The 15,913-nt window shown below is 52.7% G+C and overlaps 1 protein-coding gene across 1 annotated transcript in view; it reads right to left on the bottom strand.

The window, feature by feature from the left end:
- Positions 1-15,913, bottom strand: part of Rin3 (Ras and Rab interactor 3) — a 97,285-nt gene that overhangs the window by 23,046 nt on the left and 58,326 nt on the right. The window contains exons 4-6 of the mRNA XM_019205252.2: positions 13,151-13,223; positions 9,867-9,958; positions 1,653-3,131 (exon numbers count right to left, since the gene is read on the bottom strand). Of these exons, the coding sequence (XP_019060797.1) occupies positions 1,653-3,131; positions 9,867-9,958; positions 13,151-13,223 (1,644 nt within the window). The remainder of the gene's footprint in view (positions 1-1,652; positions 3,132-9,866; positions 9,959-13,150; positions 13,224-15,913) is intronic.

The raw sequence follows: 15,913 nt of genomic DNA, 5'->3' as shown, positions 1-15,913 counted from the left end.
ACCCGGCAGCCCAAAACTGCAGACTCAGATCTCAGTGGCTTACTTGACATCGCCACTTGGGTGTCTCATAAGCGTCTCCAAGGTCACATGTCCAATCTGAGCCCTAGGACTTTTCTCCAGTGCCTACCTCCTAGGGACCCAACACGCCTCTGCACCCAAAGCCCACCAGTCCTGTGCCCCAGCTTCAGGGCAGACTGGAATCCCAGCTCCCTGTCCCATCTGCTTTTCCTCCTCCTGGCCCTGCCACCCTCACTGCATGAGCAGATGGGGACAGCGACTTCAGAGCACGTCTCTCTGCTCCCACTTGTCTTCACAGACAGAGCGATGCGTGCACAGGTGAGACACTGTCACTGTTGGACTAGAACCTGCCACAGCAGGAAAGCCAAGTCTCCAGGGGGTCCACAGGTCCTGGTGAGCCACCTCCCCAGATGCCTCCTGACCTCACTTCCTGTCCTGTCCCCTACTGCCTCACTCAGGTTTCCTGCTGACTGCCTGCCACCCCTCTCAAATGTAAGCTCAGGGGACAGGAGCAGGTTTTCCCAGCATAAAAACTATGTCTGGCGCAGAGCTGGGCGGCCCATGACTCTTAACTACCAGCTCACAATGGGATCTAGGGCTCCCCAGTGAGAGCCCTGTGGAAACCTATGTTGCTCCGACTTGGCACCCAATTGTGAGCTAAACCTCAGCCTGCTGTGGTGACCCTGGCCCGTGCTGCCCTTGAGCTTCCTTCCCGGAGAACCTTCCACTCCCAGGGTCCTGTGCAGATGCACCTGACAGCCAGCGAGGCAGCTGCTGGCCTCTGACCTCAGACCCACCACCCAACCCCATACCCACAGTGCCCATCAATCCTGTGGCCTGACGGTCTCCTCTCCCTGAGAAGACAACTTTTGTCCCTATTTTTGAAAGAAACACAATGAATTACCTATGTTACAGAGTCCCAAATGTCCTTTCATGTCTCCAATGCTAACCTTTAATTACTAGAGAGGGGAAGAGAGAGCTAGGGGACCCCAAGAGAGGGCCGCTTGGGGGGCTTGAAGAAGGGACTGTTACTAACGAGGTGGTCCTTCGGCAGTTCCATGTTTTAACAATTGCTTTAGCCACAGCAGTGTGATTTGGGTGTGCGTGTGCGTGCGTGTGTGTGCATGTGGTACCAGGGTTTGAACGAAAGGGTGCTCTACCACTGATCTGCACACCGTCATACCTTTTTATTTTTATTTTGAGACAGAGTCTTGCTAAGTTGCCCAGGCTGGCCTTGAACTTGAGATCCTCTTGCCTTAGCCTCCTGAGTAACTGGTATTACAGGCGTGCATCACCATGTACGGCTGCCTACTTGACATATTTACATAGGTGTGTAGTTGACTGCAATGTACAATACAGATCTCACTACGCATCACAAACTCAGAAAGATTTGGGTTGGCTCCCTAGAAAAGGATTTGGGTTCATGTGACGTATTGGGGAGCAGAAGGAAGGAACAGAGAAGTGGAGCGCAGCAAGGATGGGACCAGGGGGAAGGGGCCCGCCTTTGTGCCCCCCATAGGAAGCGACAGCTGTGGGGCACTGAGGGTGGGCACCAACTGTGTCATGCATAGGGCTCCCAAGTCTCTGCCCCTCACCCTTCCCTCCCTCTCGTCCCCACCCCAGCGGGTACTGACCGAGCTCCTCCTCTGTGTGCAGGGCAGGGTCCACCAGGGCCTTGAGTTCGGTGCTCTGCAGCAAGTAGCTCTTGAGCTGCGTCATCATGGTGCGGATCTCTTGCAGCATCTCCGTGCTGGAAGTCTGGCGTGCCATCATCTCCAGGCTGTACACCTTATAGTCCTGAACCAGGCTGCCGAAGTAGGAGCCCTTGTCCTGTGCCAGCTCCACCACTTTCTTGTACAGCTTGCGGTTGTTGGAGAGGAAGGCGTGGAAGACATTGGTGAAGCTGGCGAAGCTCAGCCGGTGGCGCGCCTTGTCCAAGATCATCGATGGCTTCTTCTTCACGCTGGGGCTGCTGAAATCCAGCTCCTCCTCCGCGCTGCTGGTCGAGTAGGAGTCCTGGTCCACGGCTGAGGAGGGCACTCCCAGGCTGTCTGAGAGGGAGGCCAGGGAGCCCTTGAACTCTGGAGAGCTCTGAGCACAGGCGGTGGTCTGGGCATGGAGGTGTGGAGTCCCAGACTGGAGGGCAGCGGCCTGGCCTTCTCCAGGTATGGGTTTCACAGAGGCCACCTCCTTCGTGGGGGTCTTAGCACTCTCCGGGGGACTTGAGAGGACTGAAGGCAGCTGCTGGGATATCCGTTTCTTCCTGGGGGGTGGGACTGGGGGTTGTCTGGTCTTCCTGGGAGGGTCTGGTGTGCTGACCAGATCACTGGCTTTGGCCTCTGCTTCCTGGCCTTGTTCTGAGGTCCTCTGAGGACCGTCCCCAGGGCTTCCCAAGGCCCCCTGTGGAGGCAGGGTGAGCGGGGTTGCCCTGGAAAGGCCTGGCTGGTCCCCCTCAGCCACCATCCCCGCACTCTGGTCTTCCAGAGACAGCCTATCAGAGATGCGTCGCCTGGGAGGCACGGCCGGAAGGGTCTTCTTTGTGGGCAGTGGAGGGGCAGGGGTCGGTTGTGAGGGGCTGGGGGCCGACCCGGGCTTCATCTCTCGTTCCCAGAAGACACTCAGGCCTGCAGCGGGGTGTGGGAGCCTCTCGCAGGCTGTCATGGGTGGCTGGTTTGGATGGTCTGTGGGGCCTGGGACATGGGATGGGAGGTGGGGGGCCGAGACTGGGGGGCTACTGGGCAAAGGACAAGCAGGAGCAGGGAGCCCAGGGGCCCGGGCTGGGGAAGGCGCTGGGGGTGGGGGCGGCGGGCGGCGGGGTGCCCACCTGGAGGTGGGAGAGGTAGCAGCGTCGGAGGTGCCCGGCTCAGGGCGCGAGAGGCAGCTGCCAGGCGGCGACAGGTCGGCGGGCAGGGCGCTGCCACAGTCTTCTATGAAAATAGGATTCACAAACCACAGCCGGTCGTTTCCTATGGACAGCTCGATTTCGCAGGAACAGTTTGCGTAATGGGCCGTGGACCTGAGGCTGGAGGTTACGGGGCCCCCAGGGGCTGGGTCTTTTGGGGGCTCGGGTGGGCGGCCACCTCCTCGTGAGTTCAGCGAGGAGTCCCAGAAGCCTGTGGAAAGCAGAAGGGGAGAAGCGGTCAGTTCTCAGGGCGGGCGGCATGTGCAGCGGGGGCGGCTTCTGCTGCGCTGTGTAGAGTTGTTTTCCCTCTCGGGCTCCTAAGCCTCTCCCACCACTTCCTGCCTCTCTCAGAGGGGAAGCCCCAAGCCCTCCTCCCCAGCAGCTAGGTGGGGCTGCTCAGGATGGCAGGCTCAGCTTTGGTTTCCTCCCTCAATGTGACAGCCCACCACAGAGGGCACCGGGGACCCACAGTGGGGTGATAGAGGCTGTGTTGGGTCAGATGAGCTTCAGGAGGCACGTGCAGGGGAGGCATGGCAGGGACAGAGGGGACGGGAGGCCTAGAGGCCCTGTAGCTGCCCAGCCGGTGCTCAGGTCAGGTCGCCTGACTTCTCAGCCTCAGTCTAGTCATCTTGAAAATGAGATCACACTGGGACCCATCTCAGAGAGGTCAGAGGAGGAACACAATTGTACCAGGGACGGGGCTTTGACCCTGCAGGTTGTTGCCTGCAGGAAAAACAAACTGATGGTCTGTAGCCAGCAGGGTCGGACCAGACTGTCACCTTGGGAGTGCCTGTCCACTGCAAACCGACCTGACTGGGGGGGTCTTGACGCTCGTGTGCAGCACTGACAGTTATCAACCACTTCTCATCACTCGGTCAGTGGCTGCAGCCACCAAGGCAGGCTTGGTTCAGGAATTCTTGACCTCTGGGTACCACAACCCATCAAGGAGCCGTGAGTGCTCAGGACCCACCTCCCAAAAAGGCACATGGATCTGACACTGTGGGGATAATTTTAGTGGACCCACAGCCACTTGAGCAGGTCCTATTCACTCCGCTAAATTGAGGACTGGGAAGGAGATTAACCAGGGAGGGCAGAATTCCTCATGAGTGGTGGGGCCAGCCTCCCACCCAGGGAGGGACTCATCAGCACGAATAACAGGAGCATGCGAGAAAAGTTTTGGCCAGGTGCTGGCCCATGGATTTCTGGCTCCACCCAGACTGTCTCACTGTTCCTGGATCCTTGGCCTTGTCCCCACTTTACAGAAATGAGACCCAGAGACGTCAAAGCCTTCACCTGAGGTGGCAGAGTTCAGGAGGGGGAGCTAGGGTTTGAATGGGATCACGCTTGTCCTAAAGTCCTGCAGTCAACCGCTATGTGTGTGGCCTTCCTTCAGAGGAACTTGCGACACTTCCCATGGGGGTGCTAGGCCGGCACCAGTGAGGGGTCACAGCTCGACCCTGAGCGGGGATGTGGTGAGAGCACAAACAGGTTCTTGATGTCGAAACAGAGGAAGCGTCACAGGATGGTGGGGTGCAGGAGAGTGTGAGCCGGCTTTAAGACGGGCAATCTCAAGGATTGGAATAGGCAGCCAGAGACAGAAGTCATGTTGACAGTTGCCAGGGGATGGGTGTAGGGTTCTTTGCTAAAGGATATGTATGGTTCTTTGGGGGTGATTTAAAAGCCCTAAAATTGATTGTCATTACAGTTGCACAACTCTGTGAATATACTAAAAATCACTGGGGTATTTTTTAGTGGGTGAATTATGCGAATGGTATTTCAGCAGTTGTTAGAGAGAGAGGAGTCTAGAGAAGGAAGGGCTTTCTGCACTGGGATGAAAGATCAGGTCCCTGGAAACTCCCATTCTTGCTTTCTGGATTATCCACGGCCTGTGGGCTCTGACCCTGAGTATCTTTTTCTGGAATCATCTACTGATTCTTCACCCCACTCCATCAGTTGCTCTCTTCTTCCTGCACTGCTCCACTTTTACATCCAGGCTAAAGCTCTTCCTATTGCTTGGAATTGTTCCACTGTCTCCACCTGCAAGCACTTACTCCTCCTTCAAGGCTTAGGTCGCACATCACCTGTTTGGTACAGGTTTCCTGAGGCATCCGGGACTCACCTCTGCTCCTGTGTCCCCCAGCTCTGAAGCACAGTCTCAGGCTAGTGACCAGCACTGGGACTGCAATACTCTGTACTCTACTCTTGTCTGACTTGCCCACCAGGCTCTGACCTTCCCGAAGGCAGCACCAATGGCTCCTCCATCAGAGGGTCTCTGGATCCCAAGACAGTGCTTGGCACAGAGAAGGAGTCCAGCGCCAGCCCTGAGTGGATTCACTCACCCAGAGTAGAGGCAGGGGTCTAGGGGAGGGGATTCAGGCAAGGTCAGCTCTTACTGAGTGCTGGCCATGGCCTGAGGCAAGGGTGAGAGGAGGAGGCAAAAGGAGGGCGGAGGGGCTCTGAAAGTGAATGCACTGCGTCTGGACAGCTGCCCCAGGACAGCAGGGCCCAGGATGCTGCTCCCCACCCAAGACAGGTGGCAGGGCACAGGCCCCAGGCCAATACTGCTCTGAAGGGTGGGGAGGATACACTGCATCCGGGTCCCTATTAGGGAATCAGAGGGCACTTCAGGGCTGTACGCTAAAAACAAAAAACAAAAAACAGAAAAGAAAAGAGAAAAAAAGGAAGTAGGTAACTTTCTCTGCAGTCTGCAGAGGACCGAGGCTAGAGAAGTAGAACACTGTGTCGTGCAATCCTAGTGGTTGGCAAAGATGTGGGTGCCAGTGCCCAGTGGCACCATGCCAAGCAAGACTTGTCTCAGTTGATAAAGTTCCCGTAAAGAAGGGACTGTCACAACTGGGTGTGGTGGCTGGAGGCTAAGGCAGGAGGATACTGAGTCTGACCCCAGTTTGGGCAACTTAAGTGACTTAGTGAGACCCTGTGTCAAAATAAAAAATGGGCAGGGGAAATAGCTCAGTGGGAAGGCCCTGGGTTTAATCCTCAACCCCTCAGCACCACTAAGATAAAAGAGAAGCAAGGGGTGGGGGAGGAGAAAAGGAAGGAGGAAGAGGAGGGCATGTTCCCTTGCTGCAGCAAAACACTCCAGATGTCGCGGCAATAATTCAAAAGTCCAACCACTTCAGGGAATGCATACTTCTGGGGTATCCCAAAGATGGGCTATTGGAGAGTCACCGAAATCATGTTTCAATGAATCTTGAATAACTAGAAAAATTCTCATTGTATGATGTAAAGGCGGAAGCAAGCCACATGCAGACTTGGAAGAGCTATAGAACATATGTATTTCTTCAACATATTTTAAAAAGATTACACGTATACACACTACAGATGTGTTTGAGGACCACTGCCAACAACCTTATTCTCTAAGTTCTTTTTGCACTTAGAATCAACTACATGAAATATCAGTGCTGAAGACTCTCTATGTTAGCTTTGTGGCCCCGAGTAACATGTGTGCCGTCCTTGGAGTCCAGGATTACACTGTATATAGCCTGCGCTGGGGGATGCCGGCTTGTCCCCGTCCAGATTTGGACTTGCTCACTCCAGCTCAGGAACTGACATTCCAAGACATCTCATGGTGTTAGGCTGCCAGCAAACAGCTCTGTTTCAGCCATATCATTCCTGTCTAAACAGCAGGGTTCGTTCCATTCATTAAAAATAAATAAATATATATATATATATATGTGAGTAGAATGCCACAGAAATAAAGTTGCTGGCACTAAGGATAAGAAACACATAGGTCTCAAAAACATATTATAACTGCAAGATTTCCAGGGGGATGAAAATCCGGTACATCTTTACTTTTAACTAAACACTCTTTGACTCTTGGTGTGTGTGGAGGGGGGAAGAACTGAAAGCCACAAGCATGTTCCGGCAAAACAAACCAAAAGGCAAGAGGCATGCTGTATTTCTGCAGCAGCTGAGGGGTTATTCATGGTTTTCGCTCTCCTCCTTTTCTGATCTTGTCCGTTAAAAATAAACATACCCAATCTACTGGGCTTTTATAAACAAACAACCCAGAAGCGCATGCAGGGGACAATGTAGAGGGTATGGCTCACTGTCCTCCCTATCCCAACACCAAATCCAGGCTCCGTCGGGATGTGGGCGCCATGTTGTTTTCCACTGGATGCAAGGCATAGGGAAGAAGAGCTGAGGAATGAAAAGGGGTGAGCAGAGTTGGCTGAGGGGCAGGTGGCAGTGGCTACTGACAAAGAGCACCGAGTTCAAACGCAGAAAGCCCCAACTGTGAACGCAGTTCTCTTATGTCCCAGTGCAGAAAGCCTTTTCTTCACTAGACTCCTCTCTCTTTAACAACAGTGAGATACCGTTCACAGAAGTCATCCACTAAAACACACCACAGTGGTTTTTGGTATATTCACAGAGTTGTGTGACTGTAATGACAATTAATTTTAGGGCTTTTAAATCACCCCCAAAGAACCATATCCATTAGCAAAGAACCTTACGCCCATCCCCTGGCAACTGTCAACATGGCTTCTGTCTCTGGCCACCTATTCCAAATGCTTCACACAGATGGAACCAGACTGTGCCTTCAGGTCTGGCTTCTTTCTCCGAGCACCACGCTTCCCAGGTTCAGCCACGTTGAAAGGAGGTGTCAGGGCTTCATTTCCGCTTCTAACTGAGTGAGATCTTCAGACTCCACAAGTTTCGATGGCCTCATCGTAAAACGGGTTTCTTAACGCAGATAAATGCAATAGTGCCTGTGTGCACCTATTCAACGAATTTGCCTCCGACTGTCCTTTTGGTTTTCCTGGAAATGCTGACTGCACCAGAGAAGCATCTGCTAGGGACACTGCTCCACTCTGCATCACAAGGCTGGTGAGGGCCCAACCAGATTCTCTCTGGTAAACCTGCATGGAGAGCAGGGGCCAGGTGGGGCTGGGCTGAGTTGGAGAACAGGCTCCAGAGCAGGTGAGGGGCTGGCACGTGGACACGGCAGCTGGCTGATGCCCCTTGGCTTCCCATGCAGCCTGGCTCTTCTCCAAGACCACACTGAAGCCAAGCCCCCCAGGGTGCAGTTCTGCTGTTCCAGACAGGAACATGGGTCCTCCAAGAGGACCGGCTTGTTTCACTACCCAGCGTACCGCTGGGTCGTGGAGCAGACAGGCTCCTCCAGTGAGAGGAGGCTGCTGGGAGCCTTGAGCAGGGACTGACAGGGACACTTGGGTAAGGGGAGCACCAACCAACCCTGATGGAGGCCTTGCATCTCTGCTGTCCAACCACCTTGGCCGCAAAGTAGCCACTGTTGCAAAAACAGCAGAGAAGCTCATGAGGTATCACCACAGAGCAGATGGAGGAGAGTCAGCGATGCCCTCAGTGCAAATCCCAGATTTATTCCTTGGGACAAGGCTCTTAGCTTGGCTAATACTTGCTTTGCCATCTTAAAAATGTACATTCTGTCTTTAGAATATGCAAGGATTACACAAATCAGTGCTCTGCAGTGGTCAAAAAGCATCGACCATATCCTCGGAGGCCTCAGGAAGTGTGTGGACTGTGCAAATTATAAAGCTGTCACCCATCCCACATCTAAGCTCCTGGAAGGGTAAAAGTCTAACAGTTACAGTACTGGTGCAGGGAGGGTTGGTGCGTGAAGTTCAGTGCTCATTCTCAACATCAACTAAGGTTTATAAACAGTACATTAGCCTAGCAGACTCTGGATAAGGACTTCAGTGTGAGACACAGTAGGTAGGTGCTGGAGCTAGACGGCCAGGGTTCAAATCCCAGCTCTGGCACAGACTGTGACACGAGACATGTTGCGAGTCTTTGTTTCCTTTGCCATATGATGTGGATTATAATGGCAGTCCCTACATTACAGGTTTAAGGCTGGGATGAGTCAGCACAGCTAAAGAGGTTAGGACATAGCTGACTCTCACTGAATATCAACTCCCAGGGCTCAAACCCTGCTCCTTCCTGGCCCCTGACCACTGGCTGCCTTCAGCATCTCTTGCACTGCTGTCCAGAGGGCCCTCTGAACTCTGAGTCAGGGGAACAGCCTGCCCCTGATTTCCCCCATGTCCTGGCTCTGCCACTCAGCCATCGCCTCTCCTACTCACCACGGTGCTACCGGCACATGCTCAGCCACAGGAGTCAAGGTGCCTTAAAGATGTAGGAGAGGCCTGCTTTGTTCATAAATGTGGCCCCGGCAGTGAGGCTCTGGGCACGGAAGCCTGCAGAGGCTGCTGAAGCAGCTGCCCTCCCACTGCCTATGGTAAATTTTCTGTCCTAACATACCGACAAGCGACTAGCCAGTTCTTCAGCAGCCATGAGCTTGGACGTCTTGGTTTCCCCAGGGCCAGCACAGTGAGGCTCCAGTCCTAGCTCAGCGCTGGCCAATTCCAACCCTGTACGGTGGGCACCATGCCCCATGTGCGGAAGAGCCCAAGACACCTGAGCTCTGCTTATGATTCTGTGGAGGGAGGGCTCAGGATCAGAAGTGGCTGGGTCCTCTTCCTGCTCCTCTCCCTCTCCCCTCCAAGTCCCTCAAAAGCTCAAAGGTATAAGGGGGTGAGCTTAGGGTCAGTTGGTGGATGGGGGCAGGCCAAGGGGAAGGTGGGCCACTCAAATCATGATCACATTCATGCTGCTTTTCCTTCTGATGCGGACAGGATGGGAACAGGCTGGGGCAGACCAATGCCTGGCTGACTCTGGCCACCACTCGAAAGCTTCATCCAGAGCCATGGCCTAACATGTTCAGCTTCTTGGCCCCAAGCTGGCCACCTCCCTGTGACAAAGAGGTCCTACATCAGGGACTCCTGGGCAGCTGTCTGGAAAGCAGCAGATCTGCTACAGCGCTCAGCAGCCTGGGCTGGGAGCAGGAGCTCCCACAGCTGTGGGGACCAAAGATCCTGCCTGGTCTCAGCCCTAGGTGCCCTCCCTCTGCCCTTAAATTCCATGTGCTCCTGCAGGGAGGACTTACCTAGGCCCAGGTTGGAGATGGTCTCCAGGTCTGTGAAGCTGTTGGCCTCGAGGATAGCCTGGGGCAACCGCAGTGTGAAGGGAAGGAGGTCTCTGTGAAGACACGAGGGGTTGCAGGTCAGGTCTGGGGAGGGGTCTGAGGCGTTCCTTCCCCAGCCGCTGCACCCAAACCTGCAGCTGGTAAGAAAGAGCCCTGTGTCCTGTGGCTGCTAGGGTCTGCTGAGCCCTGGAAAATGTCCCTGGAGCTGAGGATGGGGGTGAGGTGCAGGGAGCTTCCAGGCAGAGCCAGGGGCGCAAAGATGGGGAAACCCCTAGGAGCTGGGCAGGGTCTCATTTCACCCCGTCCTTCCTAGCCTGCTGAGCCCAGGGTAAAGCAAGTGATCCATGCTTCCTGCCCTGACACCTGGAGTCTGCATGGGGACCTGTGTAGGGCTCCCTCCAGAGGTCCCCAGAAGCCATTCAGACCGATGGGGAAACTGAGGCCCAGAGAAGGAAAGGGACACGTCTAGGCCACATGCTAGTTCTGGAGCAGAGTGAGCGGTCCCACTTCTGTGTCTTGTCCAGGCATTCCAGGCCCGCTGAGCCGCTTTCAACCACTCTGTCCTCTGAGCTCTTCTCCTCCTCCATGAAAATGGGACTCAGTGAGAGGACTGAGGGGACTGTGACAGTCATATCAACAGGTGGCAGCTGCCGGATGACCAGCTCCACCTCCTGTTCATGCCCTGTCTACTTCGCCCGCAGCTTGATTCCAAGCACTGAAATCCTGTCATCCTGGCATCATCAGCCTTCATGCTGTCTCTCTTCTTCTCGGTTACCCATGCAGGTGACACTGGGAAGTCTTGGCAGGGGCAGGGCGTTGTTGCAGGTCCCCAACACCAACAGTGTGTGCGGTTCACACCATGGAGACTCAGCGTACTTGCTAAGTGGACCCATCCCAACTTGAGAACTAAAGCAGAGGGACTGAAGAGTTCCCCAGAGCACCTGTACAGCTGCCCGAGGAATGGGCTTTTATGAAGGAAGGAAGATCAGGATGGGGTGGGGCTGCAGTGCAAGATTTTGAGGTCCCAGGGTGTGGCCTTGGCTCCTCTACTGTCACATGGTTGGGCTGCCAGCTGACCTTTGGTTACCTGTGATTCTCCTGTGAATCTGAGGCCATCTGGGGCCTCCACTCTGGGAAGACTCCCAGTGCTTCCCTCCCATCTCAGGCCCAGCTTTTCCACCACTGCCCCATCTCTCATTTTGAGCGATGCCAAAATTCATCCCTGAGTTACCTTAGGTTACCTGGGTGGCTGTCTAGCCTGTGGGCAGGGTTTCCCATGGGTTCCTGTCCCCAGAAAAGTGTCTATTACACTTTGCCACATGCCTCTGGTGCCCCCATTATCTCCTGACACCTTGTCACCTGGTCCTGGAGGAGCTGGTGGCAGCTGCGGGCCACATCCAGCCTGGTACCCTAGCACCCAGGGCCCTCCAGTCTGGTCCCTGCTGAGCCTCTCCAGGTTTTTCCCTCACATCTGTGAGGGCCAGGAGGGTGGTGGCTGAGTCATAAGGCTGGGTATATCCCAGGGAGGGCAGGCCCCGGGGCACCTCCCTTCCTTCCTCATTCTGGGCAATGACGCCACTTCGAGGCTAATGACTTCTATGCCCAGACTTGTGCCAAATCCTGGCAAGGGGCTTAGCAGAGTGGCTGGTGCCAGGGAAGTGCTCGAGAAATGATCAGGCACAGCCATCCTATTGTGCCCAGGTAAAAAGCCCCAGCACTTTGCAGGCTCCCCCAACCCCATTCTCCTGTCCACAGTGGCTGCCTGGTCCCTCTTGGCTGGCACACAGGGCCTGGATGACTTCAGTGGCCCCTGCTTTCCCTTCCTGTGATCCCCATGCTACAACAGCCACACATCACTCTGCTCAGGGCCATCTGACCATGGGCAGCAGCATGGCTCTCAGCACCTGAGACGGGAAGTCCCTGCAGCTCCAAGCCACAGAGTTTGAGACCTTCCAGCCATCGTGCCTTGCTCATATCCTGAGGCCGGGCATGGCAGGTCTTTGCAGTCTTCTCTAGCTAGAATCCTCTTCCGATCACCTTTGCTGGCTCCCCACCTCCCTCTTCCATCAGGAGGGCCTCGTGGCTCCATATATAAAGGGAGAGGCTATTGGGGAGCAGCATGCATCCTGTTGGCCATGGTCTTAGTACAGTGTGCTCTGAGTGCAGGAGCAGCTGGGACTTGGGAGTCAGAACACTGGGTTCACATTTGACTCAGGCTGGTCATTTTTGGGGTGCTTGCTTAGTGCCAGGTGCTCTGCTGAGCGCCTCACAGAGATCTTTGGCACAATGCTGGGGGTGAGCGTTCCTAGCCTGGTGAGGTATCACTATGGTAGGGGTTGGAAAGGGCCCTGTGGGCAGTGCCCAGCACACAGCCTGATGTCCAGTCAATGGGGGCTTGTCATGGGCACCCCTGCCTGCCAGCAGACCACCTGGCCCACAGTATCCTACTGTCCAGCCTCTGCAGGCCTGCTCCTGAGGGAGGGTGCCTGGACCCTCAGGCTCATCTTGGCACAGGGAGCCTCACAATGCCTGAGCCCTCCAAGGGTGGCAGCTGTTGGCATGAACTCATCCTCAGGACTCCATAACTGACCATCTGGCCCAGGGGTCCGGGGGGACGGGGGTGCAGGTTGTAGACTGAGCTTGGCTTCAGTAGAGACAGTTTGGAATCATGGACCCCAGCACATCCTGCTTGACCTTTGGTCTCAACAAGAGTGTAAGCCTTTTGCATGAACAGGTATTTTAAAATTTTTGTTGCCCTGAAACCAGTCTGAATGAATGGGGCAGTCTGGTGTGGTTACCAGGCACCTGCTCCTCCCAGCAACTGCTTAATAATCACAAGATCCTGCCCAAGAAGAAGGCTCACTAGCCTTTCTTGCTGCCCCTACAGGAAGTTCCTCTTACAACCCCTGCCATGTGGCTGGATCAGGTTCACCTAGGATGCCAAGCTGTCCTTGACATAGTAACACAGAGCTGGGAGTGCATCATTGAGCCAGAGGGGCAAATGATGAGGGAGGGGCCCTTACCAGCCAGTGCAAGCAAGCATCAGATTACCAGGGCAAAGCCAAGGGACCCTCTCTGCATCCTCTGGGCTGCACCCTTCCCTCGGGGGCTTTTTGACCCCCATCCACCCTACATATGCACCCAGATTTGCCCTCTATAGCAGCAGGTAGGCACTGTCCTGCCCGCTCTGTAACACAGAAGTGGAAAGGACTTCCTCATGATGCCTGTACGGCTGGTCTACTCACCTACTGACACAGTAGAATGCGATCAGTTTGAAGATGTCCTCAAATACAAGAACTGAGCCTTCCAGGTACAGTACTGGGGAGAGACAGAGAGGCCCAGGGTGAGTATCCTCCAAAGACAGGGAGGGAGGGAGGAAGGGAGGCGTTTCTCCTTGAGGGCTGAAGGCAGGTGCGTGTCTACCATGTTCAGTGTGGGTCCTGGTTTTGCCAACAGTGTTCATCCACGTGACCCTGTATATGCCATCTGCCACCTGGACCTCGGGTAGTGAACAATGGACTTCGAGGGTGTTCAGGAGTCACCCGTTATAGCTGGTGCTAACTCATATACATTCATCACTTTGGGCAAAAAAGGCCGATTTTAGATCCTAAGAACAGAATTAATTACACGCTTGAGCAGCCGTGAGGGGCCAATGTGCTTTACTAATACATACTAAGCATTGGTCTCAACAGCTAACATGATGTTTAAAAAAACTCATATTCATCTACGTTTAACAAAGAGGTCATAGTTTCCCAATAGGTTAGACACAAAATTTTAAAACAGAATTTCAAGAAAAATATTACTAGAGTACAATGCAAGAAGTATTTGGAGAAATTGACCTAAGACAAATGGCCTAAATCTGAGAAACTCCACCCCGTGGTATGTGGTGGGGACAGGGAGAGGAGGCCTAGGGTAGCCCAGCGCCACCTTGTGCCTGTCTTGGGTGCATCACCAGCCCCCTGCATGAGGGGCAGCATAGACAGTGGCTGAGGAAAGCTGGGACCCAAAGACTCCCATAGCAGTGAGAGGTAGAGAGGGCACTTATCTGAAATGGGACAAGGAAGACCTTCCTGGGGATCCCTCTAGTGGGATTAGCAGTAATGCACCGCTTACTTGGCCTATCCCACGATTTGCAGCTCTCCAAGCCATCAAGATATGGGCCAAGCGTCCCAGAACACAGGCATTGCTTCCCCTCCCCTGTGCCTCCTGCAGTCCCTTTCTAAACCAGCAGTGTCACCTAGTTAGACTTATTTTCCCGGACCCTCTCGCTGCATCAGATCCCACGTGAACAAACAAACATCCCCAGGTCTGAAAGCCCAGGGTCTAGCACAGTTCTACATAGAAAAGCCCAATCATCTTTATTTTTAAAAATGTTTTTATTTTTTATTTTACTGGTATCTGTTTGCAATTCATACAGTTTGCAGTCATCGTGGGGAGTGGTTACATGTACATATCACAGCTTTTTAAAAAATTCCTTTCCCTTCCTTTCTCCTCCCTCCTTCATCCTCCAATTCCTCTATTCCTTTTTTTTTCCTTCTTAGTACCAGGGATTGAACTCAGGACCTTGAACTTGAAAAGCAGGCAGCAAACCACTGAGCTAAATCCCCAGCCAGTCTCTACGTGTATCTTTATTCTACTCACTTCTCCTTTCCCTCCTCCTCACCCCTCATGCTTTTTCCCTATTGCAAGAGATCCATATCCTGGTCCCATCCATCCTTTATTAGTGTCTTTGCTTGTCCCTCCCTTCACTCAAATGAGAAATACCATATGGTATTTAAGTTGCATCTGGTTTATTTCACTCAACATTATATTTTCCAGGTGCATCCATTTTCCTGCAAATGTCTCGTCTATCATTCTTTATAGCAAGCAGCACAGTTTTCCATTTATATACAGATCCCACCTTTTCTTTACCCAGTCATCTGTTGATGAGTACACAGGCTGCTTTCAGGATTTAGTTATTATGAATTGTGCTGCTGTAAACTTTGGTATGTGCGTATTGCTGTAGTATGATGACTTAAGCCCTCTGGGGAAGATACCTAGAAGGGGGATTGCTGGGTCACGTGGAACTTTTAACTTCAGTTCTTTGAGAAATCTCCATACTGATTTCCATAATGGCTGTACTCTCTTGCATTCCCACTAACAATGAAGTCACCACAGCCTCACCAGCATTTTCTATTGTTTGATTTCCTGATGACTGCCATTCTTTCTGGAGTAAGATGGAATCTTAACATTGCTTTGATTTGCATTTCTCTATGGGCCAGAGATGTTGAGCATTTTTTCATATATTTTTTGTTCATTTCTATTTCTTCCTCTGTGAAGTGTCTGTTCATTTATCTTGCCTGTCTTTTGATTGGATCTTTCATTTTAGGTGGTTTAATTATTTTGAGTTCTTTGTATATTCTAGATATTAGTCCTCTGTCTGAGAAGTTGGCAAAAAAATTGTTCCATTCTTTGGGTTTTCTCTTCACTCTACTGATTGATTCTTTGGCTGTAGAAACTTTTTAGGCTGATATAATCCCATTTATTGATTTTTACTGTTATTTCTTGTGCCATTGAGGTTTAGTTCAAAAAATTCTTTTCTACACCTATGTCTTCAAGTGTTTTACTTATTTTATCTTCTAGTAGGTTTAATACTTCTGCTTTAATGTTTAGACCTTTGATCCATTTTTATTTTAATTTAGTTCATGGTGAGTGAAAAGGGTCTAGTTTCAATCTTCTGTACACAGATAACCAGTTTTCCCAACACTACTCATTGAATAGCCTGTCTTTCCTCCAGCATGTGTTTTTGGTTCCTCTGTTAAAAATCAAACAGCTGTATGTTGCTGAGGAAGTTTCTGTATCCTCAATTCTGTTCTCTTCTGGTACCAGGGATCGAACTCAGGTCCTTGCACTTGCAAGGCAGGCAGAATGCCACTGAGCTGCATTCCCAGCCCCTCAATTCTGTTCTTCCATGCACATATCTGTTTTTGTTCCAGCAGCATGCCTTTTTTTTTTTTTTTTTTAAATCA

This window comes from Fukomys damarensis, unplaced genomic scaffold (assembly GCF_012274545.1).
Source record: "Fukomys damarensis isolate Sample0158 unplaced genomic scaffold, DMR_v1.0_HiC HiC_scaffold_21, whole genome shotgun sequence".
Taxonomy (NCBI): Eukaryota; Metazoa; Chordata; class Mammalia; order Rodentia; family Bathyergidae; genus Fukomys; species Fukomys damarensis.
Note: the sequence above shows the minus strand (reverse complement) of the source record. Positions and strands in the feature narration are given on the sequence as shown.